Source organism: Bradysia coprophila, assembly GCF_014529535.1.
Source record: "Bradysia coprophila strain Holo2 chromosome X unlocalized genomic scaffold, BU_Bcop_v1 contig_173, whole genome shotgun sequence".
Taxonomy (NCBI): domain Eukaryota; kingdom Metazoa; phylum Arthropoda; class Insecta; order Diptera; family Sciaridae; genus Bradysia; species Bradysia coprophila.
The window spans coordinates 2,129,162-2,146,788 of NW_023503302.1; the positions used below are offsets into that span (position 1 = coordinate 2,129,162).

Consider the following 17,627-nt stretch of genomic DNA (forward strand, 5'->3'; position numbering starts at 1 on the left):
GCAGATTAAATTCACAGGTCTTAAATTTGAGAATAAGTTCAAGGAATTTAAACAATACAAAAATATGACAGAATGAAGGTCCGCTTCTACTTCATGACTCTATTTAAAGGTGTCCTATAATGGAAGTAATATCTCAAACTGAACGAAATATTCAAAATAGTAATCTGCATTAAAACCAGTCTGAAATTCGACTGTATTTGAGATTTATGGAGAAAAAGAAATTCAATGAAAAACCGGTAATACCGGTATTACAGTGTCCGGTATTACCGAAAACCGGTATTGCCAAAAGCCTTCCGGTTTCCTTTCCCTAATCAAGACTATGCCAATCTTGTATTCGTTGGATTTTATCAAGTTCCTCATCACATGCAAATGATCGATCGTGCTGAAGCCGGATCTAAGTTCAGCCTGTTCAACTGTTTGGTTGCAACGATGGAGAAAAACTTCGTGGAGAGATGTTGGCGATAAAATAAAAGATGTGACGTCATTTTTAAATAATATATTTTTTTTAAGTTTTCTTTTCTTGTGAAAAAAAATGTTTTGATGAAAATCATTTCTTCTTTAAATCTTTTTTTTTTGTTACAGGAAAAATGAATAAACATAACCATAGACTTAAAATACAACTGTGTTATTTGCATAATAATAACTAAAATATTTAATCCGCATGTTTGTCCAGTGTTTTATAAAAAACTAAATTATGAAAACGTCAACAGAATCATTTCTCTTCAAATTTTATTTTTTCCTTAAATTAGCAGCTTTATCTTCTTCCACTTCATTTTATAGTTTCTTTTTTCATCTGGTTTAATTTCTAAAAAAAAATGAACGAACAAAAAATTATATTGAAAGAAAATAATCAAATTGCGATTCTCACATTCTCATAATCACTTCGTTTAATATTTTTTTTTAAAGGAATCTATTGTTTCCATCATCATAAGTTTATTGCAATTTTCTTCCGTTTAATATAATTTTTTCTTCATTTCCGTTTTTCTTTTGTTTTATTTATTTTTTGTTTGTAAATTAATTATATCACCTGACGAAGGATGCCTGAATATTACCATTATTTTCATTCATTCTCTTTTTTCATTTTTTATTTCTTTTGTTTTTTTTACGAGATTTTAGAATTATAAAGTAGAAATATCTTTTTTTACACGAATTAATTATTAACAAAGTTTTTCGTTTCACTTCTTCTTCTTTTTTTTTAAATTTGCGTTTTTTAAACAACATACGTCCATGGACCAAATAAAAAAATCATGTAACCGGACCAGAGGTTGCTTAAAAAACGAATCACATTTTAAACAAATAGTTTTTGGTCATCGATTTCGAATTCAACCGATTTGTTGTCCGGTGTGCATATCCGAAGACAGATTGTATGCGGAACAAACAAAAATCGATAAACGAACGCCCTTTTTTTAACCAAAAACTATTTTAATTATTTCTCCATTAAAGCATCCTGCAATCAGTGTTCTGTGTATTTTTTTACTTGTTTTTTGTTTTCTTTTAAATTTTTACTTAAAATTATTCCCTAACTAGCATTTTTAATTTTACATTCTGATATTGGTTGTTTGTGTTAATAATTAAGTTTTTTTGTTTGTTATTTTCATTAATTTTTTTTTTTATTTCTTTAGTTTTCCCACTGTAATGTTGGTTTTGTTTGTACGATAAGTTAATTTCAATTATTTTATTTTTGTTGTTGTTTACTTGTTTTAAATGAAAAGCTAACTTTTAACATTTTTCTTTTTTTGTTTTTTGTTTTTCGAGTTTAGGTATTCGGTTTCGGTTCTAAGTCACTGTTAAAGAGTGTTTTTATGTGTGTGTGTGTGTAACGGATGTGTGTCTTGTTTTGTTATGTCTTCAGTTCATTGTCCATATTTTCTGTTTTTTGTTTGATTTATACGATATTGTTCTCTGTATCTAATCGATATTAGTCCGCATTCTTTATTTCTACAATTAAAATTAATTTAAAACGAAAATCATGTGTCACAAAATCAAAGAAAATTGAATCCTTTCCGTTGGATTTTAAATTACTTTTTAGGTCAAAATACGGCGTATTGAGTACATTATTAGGATGATTACTGGGCAATTATCCGGAAATACCATGACCTATTTATAACAATAAAATAAGCAAAACAATAACGCGATTAGTATAGGTAACGGACATTCGGTCGATGAGTTTCTGTTTTTGAAGTTCGAACGCCAATATCTGTTTAAGTTTCTAGTTTTGTCTTTACACATTGGTCAGCACAATGTCGTTGGTGCATTTTAATGAATCTTATACGCCTCAAATTTTCTGTTCAGGCAACAAGATGTATTTGGAAGATCTGACAAAACTTCAAAAATATTCCATGAATTCCACTTAACATTCAATGGAAATGGTGGAACTTTTGAGTAGAATCGGCATAATCCGGTTCAATGAGAAATAAAAAAAAAATTATTATTACGCACTGATTGAGGCTGAGTGAGTTATTTGGAAATGCAATCATTTGAATCGAACAAAAGTTCACTGGAAAGCCACTTTAAAAATAAAATCTTTTACTAACGCCATCAGTGACGAGATGCACTATGCCCAATGTTGCCTTATAAACATGTCAAAATAAAAGACTCATCAACCGGATGTTATAATCATTTTATAGATCAAGTGACGACCCAAGGATAGTAATGGAATCGATGTTATGGTAGAAATCTTACCGTCTTTGCGAGTTTTTGATAGACTTTTCTGTAAGCTTTCGTTTCCCACACATTTTTCAATCTATTAAATGCAGCATTTTCACACCTCTGTACTGTACAAAAATGTGACTTATACAGGGTCTGATTGTGTACACACTTTCGGGCCACTACGCTACTGAGAAATAGCATTTTTTTGTAGATCATAAAACTTCGGATCCACGTAACGGGATGAACGAAAATCTTTTGCTTCTTGAAAACGCCACAAGGCAAAATATTTGAGAAATAATTTCTTTGATCTGGTAAAAATTCGCTAGTTGTACATTGCATATTTCGAAATATTTCACTAAAATTCGCTAATGTTCACAAAAGAATGAACGCCACAATTCCGAAACATAGAAACAATTCAGTTTTCTATATAAAATTGTATTGGAATTGTCTATCTATCTCTTCCTTTCATTGATGAAGAGAAGTTTTTTTTCATAAATTGTTGTATGTTGTGTTTATGCTTCACATATTCACATTACTTCCCGGACGAAATGACTTGACTTGACTTGATTTTTCATTTCTTTTTCTTTCTTTTTTGGGGCTATCGGTTAAATTAAAATTGAATCCACTAAAAGAAAAGCGAGACATTGTTTCAATATTATCAACACAACGTACTTGAAAACTTAGATCTATATCAATAAGACTAATAATATAATTTGTTGATGGTACAACCATTTAAGAAACGAATAATAATCTGATGGCGTCCCTGTCCGAATTGACTTGATGTAAAGTTTTTTTTTTCTTTTACGGTGACAACAGATCAGCAAACAGATAAAGTTTTCCATTGAGCTTTTCCTTCATCTTCTTCTTCATGTTTGTTTCCACCGCGATTCAACAAACTTTCAATTTTTCTCACTATTTATCGTGCGACTGGACATCCATCAAATTATTATTTTTAACGTACTTGAACTTTGACGTATCATTGCAATTAAAATTGGTTTTGTTTATATCATAAGCGCATACCATCGGCGATGTGGTGACATTATGTGTTAACTCAGTATTCGATTGTTCGCATTGATTATTATTAGCAACGACACTGGCCGATTTAACATTAACAATTTTGTATTTGGAGCGATGGAATTTGTCGAATGCTGGATCGTATTTGATGGCAAAGTGGTTGTGTTGCTTTTTGCGTTGAACGGTGTTGTTGGGACTGATTGCAGCTGAATGGATTTTACTATTTTTATTGTAATTGAGGTTGTGATCTTCGTTTCGAATCCAAATGTGTTTTGAGTTTATCGCGGTGTTGTTCGACGGGCGCGTATTTTTCGACGCTGCTGGGTGGCTGCTGAATTTGATGCTACTGCTTGCGGTCTGTATGGAAATAGTAAAAGAAATATTTTTACAACAACACAAAAAAATACGAAAACTGAGTCCAAGGCACTGGATGTCACGATAAATTGCTTATCGCGTCACACCTCAACTTTATTGAACGAACACAAATATCACAACAAATACAAAAAATAAAACGAAATTCACAATCAAAACAAAATTAAAATCAAATTGGCCATCGATTTAATTAATTAATTTAAAAAAAAAACAATGTCATTCAATTAGTACTTACGCAAACGGGTTGTTAGTAACATCAGACGACCCTGCAAATTGGAAGGGTGCGTTGGGTGACTTGGCCTGAAAAATAAACAAAAATTATTAATTTTTTCGAATTGTTTAATATTTCTGTTTATTTTGCAGTTTTTTCATAGTGTGTTTGCATAAAGTTTATTTGTCGTGTCACCAGAGATGGGAAAAGAATGAACGGAATGGTAGGTTTCAATGTAAAAATTGAGAAAATTTGTGGTTGACTACGTCTAAATAGTGTCTCATAGAGTCCACGTAAACCATATGCTAACCGATCAGCAGACGGAAACAGAGCGAAAACGAAAATAAGAGATGAACTCTGGATCTGCCGTAACTTGCATAAAAAACTTTTTCGAAAAATAAGACAAGAGAATTCTTTTATGCAAATTACGGCAGGGATATTGTTCTCGAATAGCAAAGAGTAGTAAAAAATTCCAAAGATTTTGTAGTTGAAATTAGTCAATCTTGATATGTTTTTCGTATGTTTTAAAGTAATGGTTGCTACACCTCGATTGATTTAATTCCAGTTGTTTGTTCAACATCTTAATATTCAGTTTGTCTAACCGCGTAAGATCGACTTTTAAATTTATCATTGGCTGCTGAATGACGCAAAATCATTTTTAATTGAATTTATAGAGACTATTTTGTTGAAACATCAGTTGAAAACTGCCTTCCTTATATGGAAATTTAACATAAAGCAACTGCCGTGAGAATTTCACACATGAATTCAACGACATATTAGATTCTTTAAGTTACGATATGCTGAGGCGATACAATCCCGCATAAAAAAATTAAGAAACCACAGTCTGTTCAACAAATCATCAAGACCTACATTGAACGATTTTCTTCAATCTCTTGCCTAGCTTAAGTTTTCCAATTTTTTATCACTTAGATTCTGAGTCTCAGATAATGTTAGCTCCGAGCTGTGTTCTCCTGTATTTTAATAAAATATATTTCAAACCAGACGCTAAGGCCTAGGCAATATTTTATATCGTGACAATATCGTTAAAGCTTTCAATTTTCCGAATTTAGGTGAGGAGTTGTTACTTCCTCACTAATTTTTCTGGCGAAAGACATTGAATTTCGAGATGTAGTTTGGGTCAGGAGCCCTGACTCAGGGCCTATTCTAAGGTTATTAATTCCCTAAAATTCCTCAATTTTTTAGTCATTTTTTTGAGTTATTTACATATTGAACAACTTCTGGATTTTTTATCTGTTTTAGGTCAAACCGTTCAAATGATAAATCTGAAGATTCACGAATAACTAAACGATGTGAACTTTCGGGAATTTTAAGGAATTTAGGGAATTTTAATTCCCTAAAATAGTTCCTGGTTCGAGTGGGCCACAGTCTAATAATCTGATGGACCCGTTGTGAATAACCGCTATGGATAAACTAGGTCATAGGTCATCTAAGTATTTATTTTAGCATAAATTGTAGAGCATCGACAACAAATAATTATTATTTATTTGATCGGTACACAAAGAATGCGTCAACAATAATTATATGAACAGATTCGAATTACATATTTCAAACGATGATAGTCAAAACTGACATTACCAAGGTCATGAGCATGTTTATTTTTCGCTATATTCTGTCGTCATGTTGTTGTTTTTAACCTATTACGAACAGCTATGAGCATGTGTTATCAACAACGGCCGTAAAAGATTTTGTATCGATCTGTTTGAAAAAATACTTTGAGATCAAACTCGATGATTACAATTACCACGGTCTCTAGGATATCACTTAAGAAAAGTTTGTCCATTTGTTATCATTTACAGGTATGGAATCTTCGAAGAAATGATTGGTCTGGGCTACATTGGTTAAGATTTGATTTCGGAATCAGTCGATAGAATAAGGAAGGCGAGATGTGATCTGAAGTTCATTGAATTAGAAAATGATTTCAAGTTTTTCACGTTCGTCATCTCGATTAGGTGTTCCTACCATTCCGTTTAGTAATGTGCTTCTCGCAAACTACTACACAATTTCTTGATTTATTAGTGTTGCTAAATTTAGTTTTTTTTTTTTCTTTTTCTTTTATCAGTTAGGCAAACACATGGCAAAACATTCCATCAAAACAATAACAACAAAAAACGATTAGGAAATACTCCAAAAAATTTGCCCGTATCTATGGACTCGTATGATCATTTTTCATATTATGTGTTGAAACTCTGACGACCTTGTCGAAAGTTTTTTTTTTTGTTTATTTAAACTTGGATCGACAACGTTTCAGTGATTCAACATTGATAAATCATTGACATTTCAATGGTGCACATTTCTTCCGTATATAAAATGCGAGTCCTTGAAAACACACAGAAGTATGAGGAGGATAAAAACGAATGGTCGAATTGAATCGATTCAATCAATGGATTTTCACAGCTTGCTGAACGCATGTCGTACGAGTCCAAGTACAGTCGGCTTCATTAACCTTTTAGAACGGCTAGTCATCTGCTATCTACAGCGATGATGACAAGATTAAAGATCGAATTCTGCTTGAAACAAACGAAGTAAAATATTTTTTGTTTTGTATCGATACACTAGACGATACCTTAACGAAAAGAAGCAGCAGATTTCACGAACCGTACGTACCGTGATTGCCGTTTTAAAAGGTTAACATTTACTAACACAACAAATCACACATTGCGACTTACCTCAGCCGAACCGAAATTGAAAACAGGTGCTGGCGCAGCAGTAGCGGATCCAAATTTGTACGGCTGTGATGAGTTTGTCTGTGCCTATTTAAATGAATGAAATGACACATCAAGTACATGAATTGTTTGACCACAATGGTAAGGGAATTGCATTAGTTACCGGTTGACTTCCAGAGAAGTTAAAGCTTGGCGATGCAGTTGCGTTGAATGCGAACGAACTTTTTGGCGCGCTACCGCTCGACGAATCTCCGAAGGAAAACGCGGGCGGCTTCTGGTTCAAAATTTGAACATTATTTTCATGTCAGCTGACATATTTAGTACAATTACCTGTGTGTTGGCACTGCTCAATGCTCCGAAACCGGGTGAACGCTTCTTGGCTGACGGCTCGTCAGAATTGGCTGGTGCTGGATGAATCAGGGATCCGAAGCCACTTGATGGACTACCGAAACTAGGTGGAACTCCGAACGAGTTACTAAGGCCATTGTTACCAATACCAAAGTTTGGCGTTTGCGTTGCATTCACTGTCGATCCGAATGGCGATGACGAGCCAAACGTCGTGGAGGCTGCATTATTTGTGATTGGATTGCCTATTGGATTTACATTAGCACTAAATGCAGGAGCAGGAGTGGCTGCTTGAGAGCCAAAACTTCCGAACGGAGTTACTGGCGTTGTGTTTGTTTGACCAAAGCTTGGCGTTGTTGACTGACCGAAGGCTGGCATTGGTTCAGCATTAGTTGCTGACCGAAACATGAACGGCGAGGTAGCTGGTTCTGTTGGCAAGGATGAGGTGATAGCGGTTGCAGCTGCCGAAAAAGCAGGCGTTGATGGTAATTGTGGCTGTTGTGGAGTGCCAAAAGTCGTTGACACAGGTTGAGCTGGCGTCGAACTGGAACCGAAATTGAAACCAGTTGCCGGAGTACTGGTGGTTGAACCGAAAGTTGATGATGCAGTAGAATTCTCTGATGTTGATGCAGTTGCAGCTTGGCCGAAAAAGAATGAATTACCAAATGGAGCTGAAGGTGCAGCTGTGGTAACAGTGGCGGCTGACGAGCCAAACGATAGTGTCGTTGTTGCTGCCGGTTTCACTTGTGATTGAGCAAAATCTGGCATGGGAAATGCCTGTTTATCGCTAACGACCGGTTTTGGTGCGAATGAAAATCCACCTTTGGCAGCATTTTGAGTTTGACCGAAGGCGAAAACTGGAGCGACCGTACTTGCAGGAGTTACTGTGTTCACTATCGATGTATTTGCTGTCGACGGTTGCGCATTAGAAGATGAAATTGTTGTTGTTAATCCGAACGTTGGTTTTGTTTGCATAAGACTTGCTGGAGAATCGACTTTGCTAATCGGTGCTCCGAATGACGGCAATTTTTGATCAGTTTTTAACGATCCAAAACTAATAGTTGAATTTGTGGTAGAGGCTAAATTGGCAGGAACTACAGGAACAACTGGCAATGGCACTGATATGACAGCATTTTTGTTTTGTGAACCGATTATCAACTCATTTGACCGTGTTTCCTTAGCTGTTTCTTCTGTAGTCTGTTTATTGCTGGGAATCACTGCCGTTACTGCTGTTACCGGTTTAACTTCTGGTATTGACGCACCAAACTTAAATCCAGACAGTGCTGGAGTTGAAGCTATTTTTGCTGACGCGGACAAATCATTATCATTCGATTTGTTGGTAGGTTTAACGCCGAATGAGAATGTTGTTGCTATACGGGACAGAGCACAAAAGAAATATTAATAAATTGGACGATTCGATTCGAAATAGTTCGTTTTTCTTACCTGGAGGATCACTCTTTTTCTCTTTGTCTTTTTCTTTGCTTTGGCTTCCAAACGAGAAGGTTTTCGCCGGCCCGTCAGTAACACTGGCGTTTGGTTGCGCACCGAATGAGAACGAAGGCTTAGGTTCATCCACTTTTGATTTCGCCTCGCTGATCGGAACAACTGTTGATGCAGCTTTTTCATTGAATGGCACACCAAAGCTAAACTTGGGTGTGGACGAAGATGCGCTGCCGAATGAAAATGCAATTGATGATTCCGAACTAGTTCCAGGTTTTGCCTGTTCGCAGCATTCGCATTTCTTTCTATTTGCATCGTTGCGGGTCATACACGCTGAACATTCCCATCGGGCACTCTGTTGAGCAACTATAGACTTAAATCCTTGATCTGTGCTAGGAACTGCTAGCTTCGGCAAAGCAGAAACTGATTTCTCCAGTCCTCCTCCCGACTTAGGCGTTTCACATGCAATACACTTTTGCGCTTCCAATTTGTTTCGAATCATGCACGTAGAACACTCCCAAGTGTTCGCATTCGTTTTAAATTGACTACCAAATGAATTCGTTAGTGGAGCGGATAGGGTTTGCTCGATAGGTTTCGGTGCTGCTGACGCCTGGCTTCGTGGTGTTTCACAAGCAACACATATTTCCTTTGCATTGTCATTTTTGATCATGCAACAAGAACATTCCCATTGCTTGCTGGAAGATTTGAACAGATCGCTCAATGATTTCTGTGGTGGGACTGCTGTCACAGATGCCGGTGCCGCTGGGGTTGATGCAACATTCGCTGGTTTCGGTAAGTTAAGTGCCTCCAAAACACTGGCATTTTTCAACGGCGCCACTGTTTTCCCGGAGTCAACTGCACTGGTTTTCACATTAAATAAACCAGAACTTGGTACGGTCGTTCCGAATGCCGGCAATGGCTTACTGTTGTTAGTGGCTTTCTCAACATTGATTGGTTCACTGAATTTAAAATTGTTGATCGGATCGATGTTCTTGTCGAATAGTGGTAGTTTCAGTTGAGTCGGCGAGGCGAAGCTGAATTGACTTTTTTCCGTTCGAGTAGAATTGTCTACTTTTGGCGATGCCGGTTGGACAGATTTCGTAATTGTCGAATTAACTAGTGTCGGAGCCGGTTGAGTTACTGTTGCTGGCGGCACATTGTAAGTTGATGTGATCGGTTTGGAAAAAGGCAAAGTTATGTCGGGCAAACTTTTCATCGCTGGCAGGGAAATATTTGGTAAATTGACTTCTTGCACATATTCCTCTTGTACATTTGACTTAGTGCTTGCTCTTGTGGTCGTTATTTTATTTCGGATTTTCGACTGTCTTGTTGATGCACTTTCCACATCGTTGCTTTCCGGTAGTTTGTATTCACCAGTCTGATTTAAAACGCTACTGGATGCTGTAGCCACTTCACGGACCTTCTCCGTATTGTTCTGCAGAATTTTCTTCATTTGCAAGAGTTGTGACATTGTCGGTACTTGCAACTCATTTGTCGGCGGTGATTTTCTGGCACTGTTTGCACCAGGCCGTGAATATGGTGTTTTCGGTGTGGACAGTCGCATGCTGCGGTTTAACATCATGTCATTGTCATCAAACCGTTTCCGATGGTTGACTAAGGCCGGTGTATGATTGGCTGTATTGCTAGCCATTTTCTTGACGTCGGCCAATGGTGTTGTGCATTGATTCATCAAATCTAAAATACGTTTGGCTGTGTCGGATAAGGCAGAAGTATTTGGGTCCACATTCGCTAACGAATTCGTCGATGAATACAACGTTGATAAGCTCGATGACGGTCGAATTTGCGTTGGAACACGCAACGTTGGTTGACTTGAAATGGCTCTTCGCGAGTATCCAGATGCACCGCCAAACATTGTTCTGCCACTGTAGAAAGGCGAATTTGTATTGATCAATCGACTGTCGCTCAAGGCTGACGTACTGCCGTACAGTGATGCATTCAACGACTGGCGACGATTCAGACTGTTTAATGATGTTGTCGAGTTGTTCAAGGATTTCGGCATATTTTTGTCAGAAAACAACGATTTGTTGGATTGAAGATGAGCTGAAAAATTCATTAGTCCATTGGTTCCTCTCAGTCTCTTACTACCCGTGCCAAAGAGACCGCTAAGTCTTCGTTGATTCTGATCAGGCTCTTCGTCGCGTACAAAACTTGTGTTGATTCGACCGGCACTACTCTGCGGTCGTTTAGTTGCAAATCTATTTGGTTGAGTAAATGTGATTCTGCTGGAACTGTCTTCACTTTCCGACGCCGACTCATTTGGCGTTCCATTGAACAATGCATCTTGTTCCAAGTCATCGTCTTTTGTTGCATCATTACCAATGGTATGGTTGGCCGAAAAACGATTTCGTGATGTGAGACTTGATCGCATCGACATCGACATGAGGTTCGATGTTCGACTGGCTGGCCTAGCCGTTGGTGGTATGTTTAATCGTTTGCGATTTGCTAATTCTCGTGACAACGAATCGGTCACGTCATCATGAATCGTTACTTCTTCGTCCGTTGAATTATCCCCATTATCGTCGAGTGTGATTGTAGTTGGTTCAATTTGACTTTGCCGCCGCGTATCGGTTGGCATTTGTTCACTAAAATTAAACGGCGACGAATTTCTTACTAACATTTTCCGTCGTGTTGGCGTTACTGTGGTTGGTGTCGACGACGAAATCTGCCGAGTCGAATAAAGATGTCTAGTTGAAGTGGTTGGTTGCGATTCAGCTTCGTCCTAGACATCAGCAAGAATATCCAAGGTCAGAAACCGATTCGTTGAACGTTTCATAACAGAAAAACAAACAATTTTCCTTACCTGATTTTGTCCGCTGCGAAAACGTTTTGTTGGCGGTTCTGATGCCCCAGTACCATGTGTCATGTCATTCAGTTCGATGTCAGATTCAGTTTCCCGCTTTCGACGTAAATTACCATTTTGATCGGATGGTGAGAACCACTTCGATATTGAATTGGATAGCGTATTTAATATGATGTTTGAGACAGTGGATTTCGCTTTGTGGATCGATGACTGTGAGTATGGAGATAAAAACAATAATTGTAATCAATTCCACATCGAGCTTATTCCAACATTTTCAATATTTGAAAATTAACTAATGGTTTTATTGACCCAAGTGTTTATGATGTTGTAGTTTCTCGTTCTGTTATGGTAAGTAATATTACACACGAGAAACGGAACAGGGTTGTCACTATGTGTCTATTTTTTATACATTTCAAAAACAACGATTTAGCGGCAACATTTCGTTCTGCAGGACCCTGTCTCACACACGAATAAATCAGTTTTCAGATTTCCCTCAATTCCCGGGACGACCAGACTTATTTTGCATATGGGACTTTGTTTTTGATTATTCGAATAATTTTTCTCTTTGAAGTGTCGTATGTGAGTGAGAACAGATAAGTAAGCTCTGTCATACACTCAGTCAATACACACACAAGCAAAATTGTCGGAACTTACGCAAATGGAAAAAAATAGCGCTTATTTAGGCAATTGAATCGAATTCAATGACATTTCGCTTAATGAGTTTACTTGATGTGAATAGTAACCGGAATAATTTAACGTCTCATTTCGTGCTACCTCAGAGACGCTAAATAAATTTGAAATAATTGGAAAATAGATTTGCAAAGAAGAGAAAAAAAAATACCGCGTGCCATCATAACCAAAAGTCATTTGACGGACCCCTTGCGTCAAACCAAAAACTATACCTCCATCTTACTTTCACAAAGTTTTTTTTTTTTAATTTTGATTTTGCAACTAAAGTTTTTATTACTATCGGTGATGCGTTCAAGGTCTTGATTCCTTCGAATGAATAATATTAACGGCTACATCGACAGTCTACACACTGTTCAATCAGTTTTTTTTTTTTACTTGATTCCGCAAATTCAACATCAGACCAGAACAAAAAAGCGAAACACTCACATTAGCATTTTCTGGCGTTGTTGGTGCACTTATAATGCTATTCTCACTCATTTTAAATAAATTTCACTTCCAATTGATACCATGAACTTATTAAACCATTTAGTTATTTGATTTTAGTAAGATTTTATCGAAGAGTTCACATTTATTCACAAATATGGCTTGAGAATATGGCGTCTAAATCAGAGGTGACAGATAATATGATCCAATATACGGCAATTGTACAAGATTTATGATGTTTGATGCAATAATGACAAAATGTATGGATGAGTAATAGAGTAGGATACAGCGTAGTGCGCGTAGTGATATGAACGATATCCGTGATATCGGTGATATCAAACCGCACAAATCTGGTACAAATTGAGATACACTTGCCATGTCTGATTCAAAATTTAGGCGGCATATTTGAGTAAAGGTTGAGGGGCAGGATTTGTAAATTTCGTTGAGAAAAGATTTTCAAAATGTCAATCATCTGAGGGCGAATACCACGCCAAAGTGGAAACGAAAATTCTCGTTGACATTTCAAAAAAGCTATACAAATTGTGACACATCTATATAACTTTGTTGTTTATATTTACATTTTTCTATTGTTCTTATGTTATTTCGACAGATTTATTATTTTCTGCCAACTAATTACACAGTGTTTTAGTAGAGCGAGAACGAAAATCAAGTCGGGGTCTGCTGCAAAAAAAAATACAAAAGAATCTGACAGCGGTCCCCGAAATAGAACAATAGGTTGTCGTCTCTCTCTCACGGAAACACCGTATGAATAGGTAATTGATAGATAATTTGACATAGGTGGCACAGGTTTTTAACCTGACCTTATGAGAAACTCAGAGTGCCGTTTCTTGTTTCATGAAGATAATGTAAACACCAGCAACGACTTATTCACAAGACACTCACGAAAATGCGCCTGAGAGTAGTCTATTCAAAGAATATAGTGCAAATAGATTTATACTTGTCAGGCACCCAAAAATACAATGGACACTCAGAAATGTTTAAAAATACCAGTGTCGTCATATCATCTCTCGAGTGTAACTCTATGATCTTGCATACCATTACCAGTTACCCAAATTGTTAAATACTCGCTCATTATTCTTATTTAGGAGAAACTTATTCAAAAATATTTTTCAGAATTTTCTATTCAAAGCATCGGTTACATCTTCGCTTCTCAATGATGACGCCGACCTGCTGACCTTCATAGTTTAATTCTTAACTGTTCATCGAAAATGAGTTCATATTTCTTTGGTATTGGTCTGAAAAACCTCTGCACATCTTCGTCTGCAACCTCATAGATTGACTTACGACTCCAGTTCGGTTTTAAATCTTTTTCGATCAGTATAGCTCGAACACCTTCTTTCGCATCGGAACCATCAGTGCAATAATTTATTGTTAAAACCATTTCCATATTTAAGCAATCTCTTAAAGGCATATTTTTCCCAGTTGTAAAACTGCGATGCGAAACTTTTAACGATGTTGGTGACTTCATTTTTAAAACGGCCAAAGTATCCTTAGCCCACTCACTGTCATCGTTTTCGAGATTATCAAATATTTCTTCCATTGTAACTCCACCGAAGCACTTGTTGATGCTTGGAAGTATTTCATCTAGTTCGGTGGCAAGGGAAGGCGGATCAGATGAAGACTCGGCTAAGACCTTTTCCACGTCGGCATGACTCTCACATCGAATCAAATTTTGTTCCAGCTCGTCCAATTTTCTGCTTTCAATGTAATGTGTCGCTAAACCACTTTTCTTCATATCGTACCCTTTCACATAGTTTCCCGTCAGGCCAACATAGATGCCGAAATTATTTTCCAATCGAGACAACCAATATGATGAAGCGGCGTCATTGAAATATCCAATGATTGTTTCCGGCATTGCGAACTTCGTTCTTTCCGTAGCTATACGATATTTTCCAGACATTGCGTAAATGGCTGCACCACCCATTGTCAATCCGTCCACAAGTGCCACAAAAGGCTTTTTGTAATTGCTGATCCGGTCGAAGGTTCTGCAAGCCAACGAATACAGGAAATAAGCTTCATCTGGACTAGCTCTCGTCAATTGTTTAATATCTCCGCCTGCACAGAAAATCTTACCGGAACCCTTAAGTATGACAATGTCTTTTTGATGCTCCATTATCGAAATCAGCTCGTGCATATTTCTGAAACGAGACTAGTGTAACTAGATATGAACTTGAAAAATGTTAGACTTACTTCCACATCTCCTTATTTATTGCGTTCAAAGCGGCAGGTCGATTGAATTGGATTATTCCAGCTTTTCCATATTCAAACATTTTTACTAGCTTTGTTGTGGACATTCTTCCTACGGACAAAGATTTTTATTTCTGTATTGAGTTTTCAAATTTCGTGTTTGTTAGTAGTGTCCACTAGAAAAATTTATTATCTAAGTCAGTTTTGGTCGGTGGCCCGAACCGGTAGTACAAAAATACAGAACGAAAATTCATTGTAAATCGTATGGAACATTATCAATTGTACAACGGTAAAAGTTTCACTAAAATTGAACTTTTTGGAAAATCGAACCGAATCAATTTCCGAAAATAGTACTACTCTTATCTTGAAGGAACAGTGTTCAGTCATTTTTCCTTCACTCATAAGTTTGCGGTTTTTTCAGTTCGGAACACTGATCTAAAACATATCGCACTGAAAATCTGCTTTCGACTGTAGTTGTAACATTATGATTTCTTATCATTTTCTTGTATAGTGATGACAAAATATATGAGCACTTTTCAAGTCATTTTTAAGTATGGTTGAATATTATAATCTTATCACAACAGACTCAGTCACCTTAATTAAGTTGCTTTGGCAATTCGACAAGTGGTTGTTTAACTTTAACAATTCGAGTGGATCTTCTTTGTTTTTCTTAAGAAAGAAATCGTAACAGAAAATCTTCATATAGACAGGCTAACGCTCTGTCCGAGGACCACATTTTTACGGTGAAGGAAATATCTCAAAATTATGAGTGAAACCAATACCCTCTCTATCAAAGCACCTAGCAGAGTCATAGAGATTTTTACATGTCAAATAGAGTAGTATTTTGATACCAATAATACCATTAGCAGCAATGACATTAAGAAAAAAAGGTCTAGGTGCTTTGTCTCTAGCAAACAAACTACTTTCGTTAAGGTGGTGAAAGTGCCAAGTAGCCTTATTTTCATGTAAGTTACAGCTTAATCAGTTAAAATGTAGAATAGTGTTTGTTGAACACAAAGGGCGTGAATTTGACGAAGAGTGCTGAGAGTTTGTTTGCTAGATAGAGTATTGGTGAAACCGTAATTATCGACTCAAATAAGAAAATTTTCCCGTGGGGAAACACTGATGCGCAATGATACGTTTGTCAAGTATTACTGGTGCTCTTTAGAAATATTTTCTAACTTTTGCTTAATACCTTTTAAAAGAATTTGTCTTTAGGAAACGTAAGGAAAACTACTCTTATTTGAAAAGTATGGTGCGCGTGTAGTAGTGTGATTTCGGTTGCTGAATATTTTTAATAACATGTATTTGATACACTCTCTGAATTAAGTTTTTAATTTCTTACTTTACAGCGTACAGTGCTAGAAGTACGTTGTGTAAGCCCAACTGGAAAATTGTTATGTCGGTGAACTTTGATGAGTTCTGTGACCTCACTAATGCAATTATTTGATTAAATTATTACTTATTATGAATGTGGAGGACCTCAGCTTTACAGCGATACCCACATTTAGTAGTTTGGAACGTGACTACGTAACAGATAAAAATGTGTGTTACACTCCGCCAAACTACTAAATATGCGTATCGCTGTAAAGCTGAGATCCTCCACATTCATAATAAGTAATAATTTAATCAAATAATTGCATTAGTGAGGTCACAGAACTCATCAAAGTTCACCGAGGTTACTTTGATTTCGAGAAATTTTCCGGAATTCATATTTTCGTCCGATAATCAGCAAATTTTATTAAATTAATATTTGCCCCAGGAGTATTTGACCTCAGCTTTCCAACGAACCCACACACGCCCGTGTCCTCGTCACCTTACGGAAATGAAATCCGGACTACGAAACCCCATTTTTCGACTTTTGGCCACTTACAACCAACCAGGTATGGAAGATCAAAAATATCTGAGACTGGTTTTGGGGCCTAGGCACCAAGGCCTAACTAGGCATATGTAAAAAAGTCCCGGAAAAAATAGTGCCGATTTCGGCCAGTCGAAATTCAAAAGAATCCCTCTATATATATCTATATTCACCTATATTGAGCTATATACAGGCATATAGAGCTATATAATAGCATATTCATCTGTGAAATGTTTATTTATAGGAAAATATAGGTAAATATAGCGGTATATAGCTGTTTAAATAGGAATTTATGAAAGTTGACTTCGTACGGGGCTGTATATATTGCCTCCGGCAATTTATTTGTATATGATAACAAGGCAAAGAAAGATAATGTAAGTGATTTTAAAGGGCGAATAGCTTTTCAGTAGAGAAGAAAATGAAGTAATAGAAATGAAGAGTTCTACATTAAAGGCTTTTGATACGACCAGGTGTTTCGTACGGGTCGGCGTTAGTTATGTTTTTTTTTTAATCTTTAAACTTCTACGACGTGGAATTTCCAATTGTATCCAAGGAATCGGTTAAATTTGCATTTAAAATGTTTGCCAATTTATTTGATTGAGTTTGCGGAATGTAATCAAAATTCGAGATCCTAAAAATGGTTCTGCTAGTTTCCAAGTTTTTTTTTAACAAAAAGAATCAGGTTTTAATTAATTAATTTTGGAGAACTACAGGCATATTCGGTGTTAATTATAGCACTGTAATATACCATCCGCCACCGGTTGAAAACATTTCGGTACATTTATGGTATTGTTGGTAATGAGCTGAAAGGTATTACCGGTATTGCACAGTTTGTATATGGAATTTCAACCTAACAAAAATGAAAAAGTCTGCTAGTCGGTCTACCAAAAAAATTGTGTTCGAAGTGTCATA

General features: G+C 36.6%; 2 protein-coding genes across 6 annotated transcripts; both read right to left on the bottom strand.

Moving 5' to 3' along the window:
- Positions 1 to 1,349: 1,349 nt before the first annotated feature.
- LOC119068053 (nuclear pore complex protein Nup153) lies at positions 1,350 to 12,851 on the bottom strand. Of its 4 annotated transcripts, none has more exons than XM_037171448.1 (8): positions 12,653 to 12,851; positions 11,537 to 11,746; positions 8,719 to 11,455; positions 7,261 to 8,645; positions 7,094 to 7,201; positions 6,934 to 7,017; positions 4,271 to 4,335; positions 1,409 to 4,020 (listed from the first exon to the last, which is right to left on the bottom strand). In XM_037171448.1, the coding sequence occupies exons 1-8, from the start codon at positions 12,701 to 12,703 to the stop codon at positions 3,942 to 3,944; spliced, it is 4,719 nt and encodes a 1,572-aa protein (XP_037027343.1). In that variant the 5' UTR covers positions 12,704 to 12,851; the 3' UTR covers positions 1,409 to 3,941. The 4 variants fall into 4 exon arrangements, with proteins under 4 accessions (XP_037027341.1, XP_037027340.1, XP_037027343.1 ...); XM_037171447.1 differs by having other exon boundaries at positions 7,094 to 7,204; XM_037171446.1 differs by lacking the exon at positions 4,271 to 4,335 and having other exon boundaries at positions 1,350 to 4,020.
- Positions 12,852 to 13,759: 908 nt separating this feature from the next.
- LOC119068058 (3-hydroxyisobutyryl-CoA hydrolase, mitochondrial-like) lies at positions 13,760 to 15,667 on the bottom strand. Of its 2 annotated transcripts, none has more exons than XM_037171458.1 (4): positions 15,649 to 15,667; positions 15,452 to 15,500; positions 14,861 to 14,969; positions 13,760 to 14,808 (listed from the first exon to the last, which is right to left on the bottom strand). In XM_037171458.1, exons 3-4 carry the CDS (start codon positions 14,962 to 14,964, stop codon positions 13,848 to 13,850), a joined length of 1,065 nt encoding a protein of 354 aa, XP_037027353.1. In that variant the 5' UTR covers positions 14,965 to 14,969; positions 15,452 to 15,500; positions 15,649 to 15,667; the 3' UTR covers positions 13,760 to 13,847. The 2 variants fall into 2 exon arrangements, with proteins under 2 accessions (XP_037027353.1, XP_037027354.1); XM_037171459.1 differs by lacking the exon at positions 15,649 to 15,667 and having other exon boundaries at positions 13,760 to 14,655; positions 14,744 to 14,808; positions 15,452 to 15,506.
- Between the last annotated feature and the right edge of the window lie 1,960 nt (positions 15,668 to 17,627).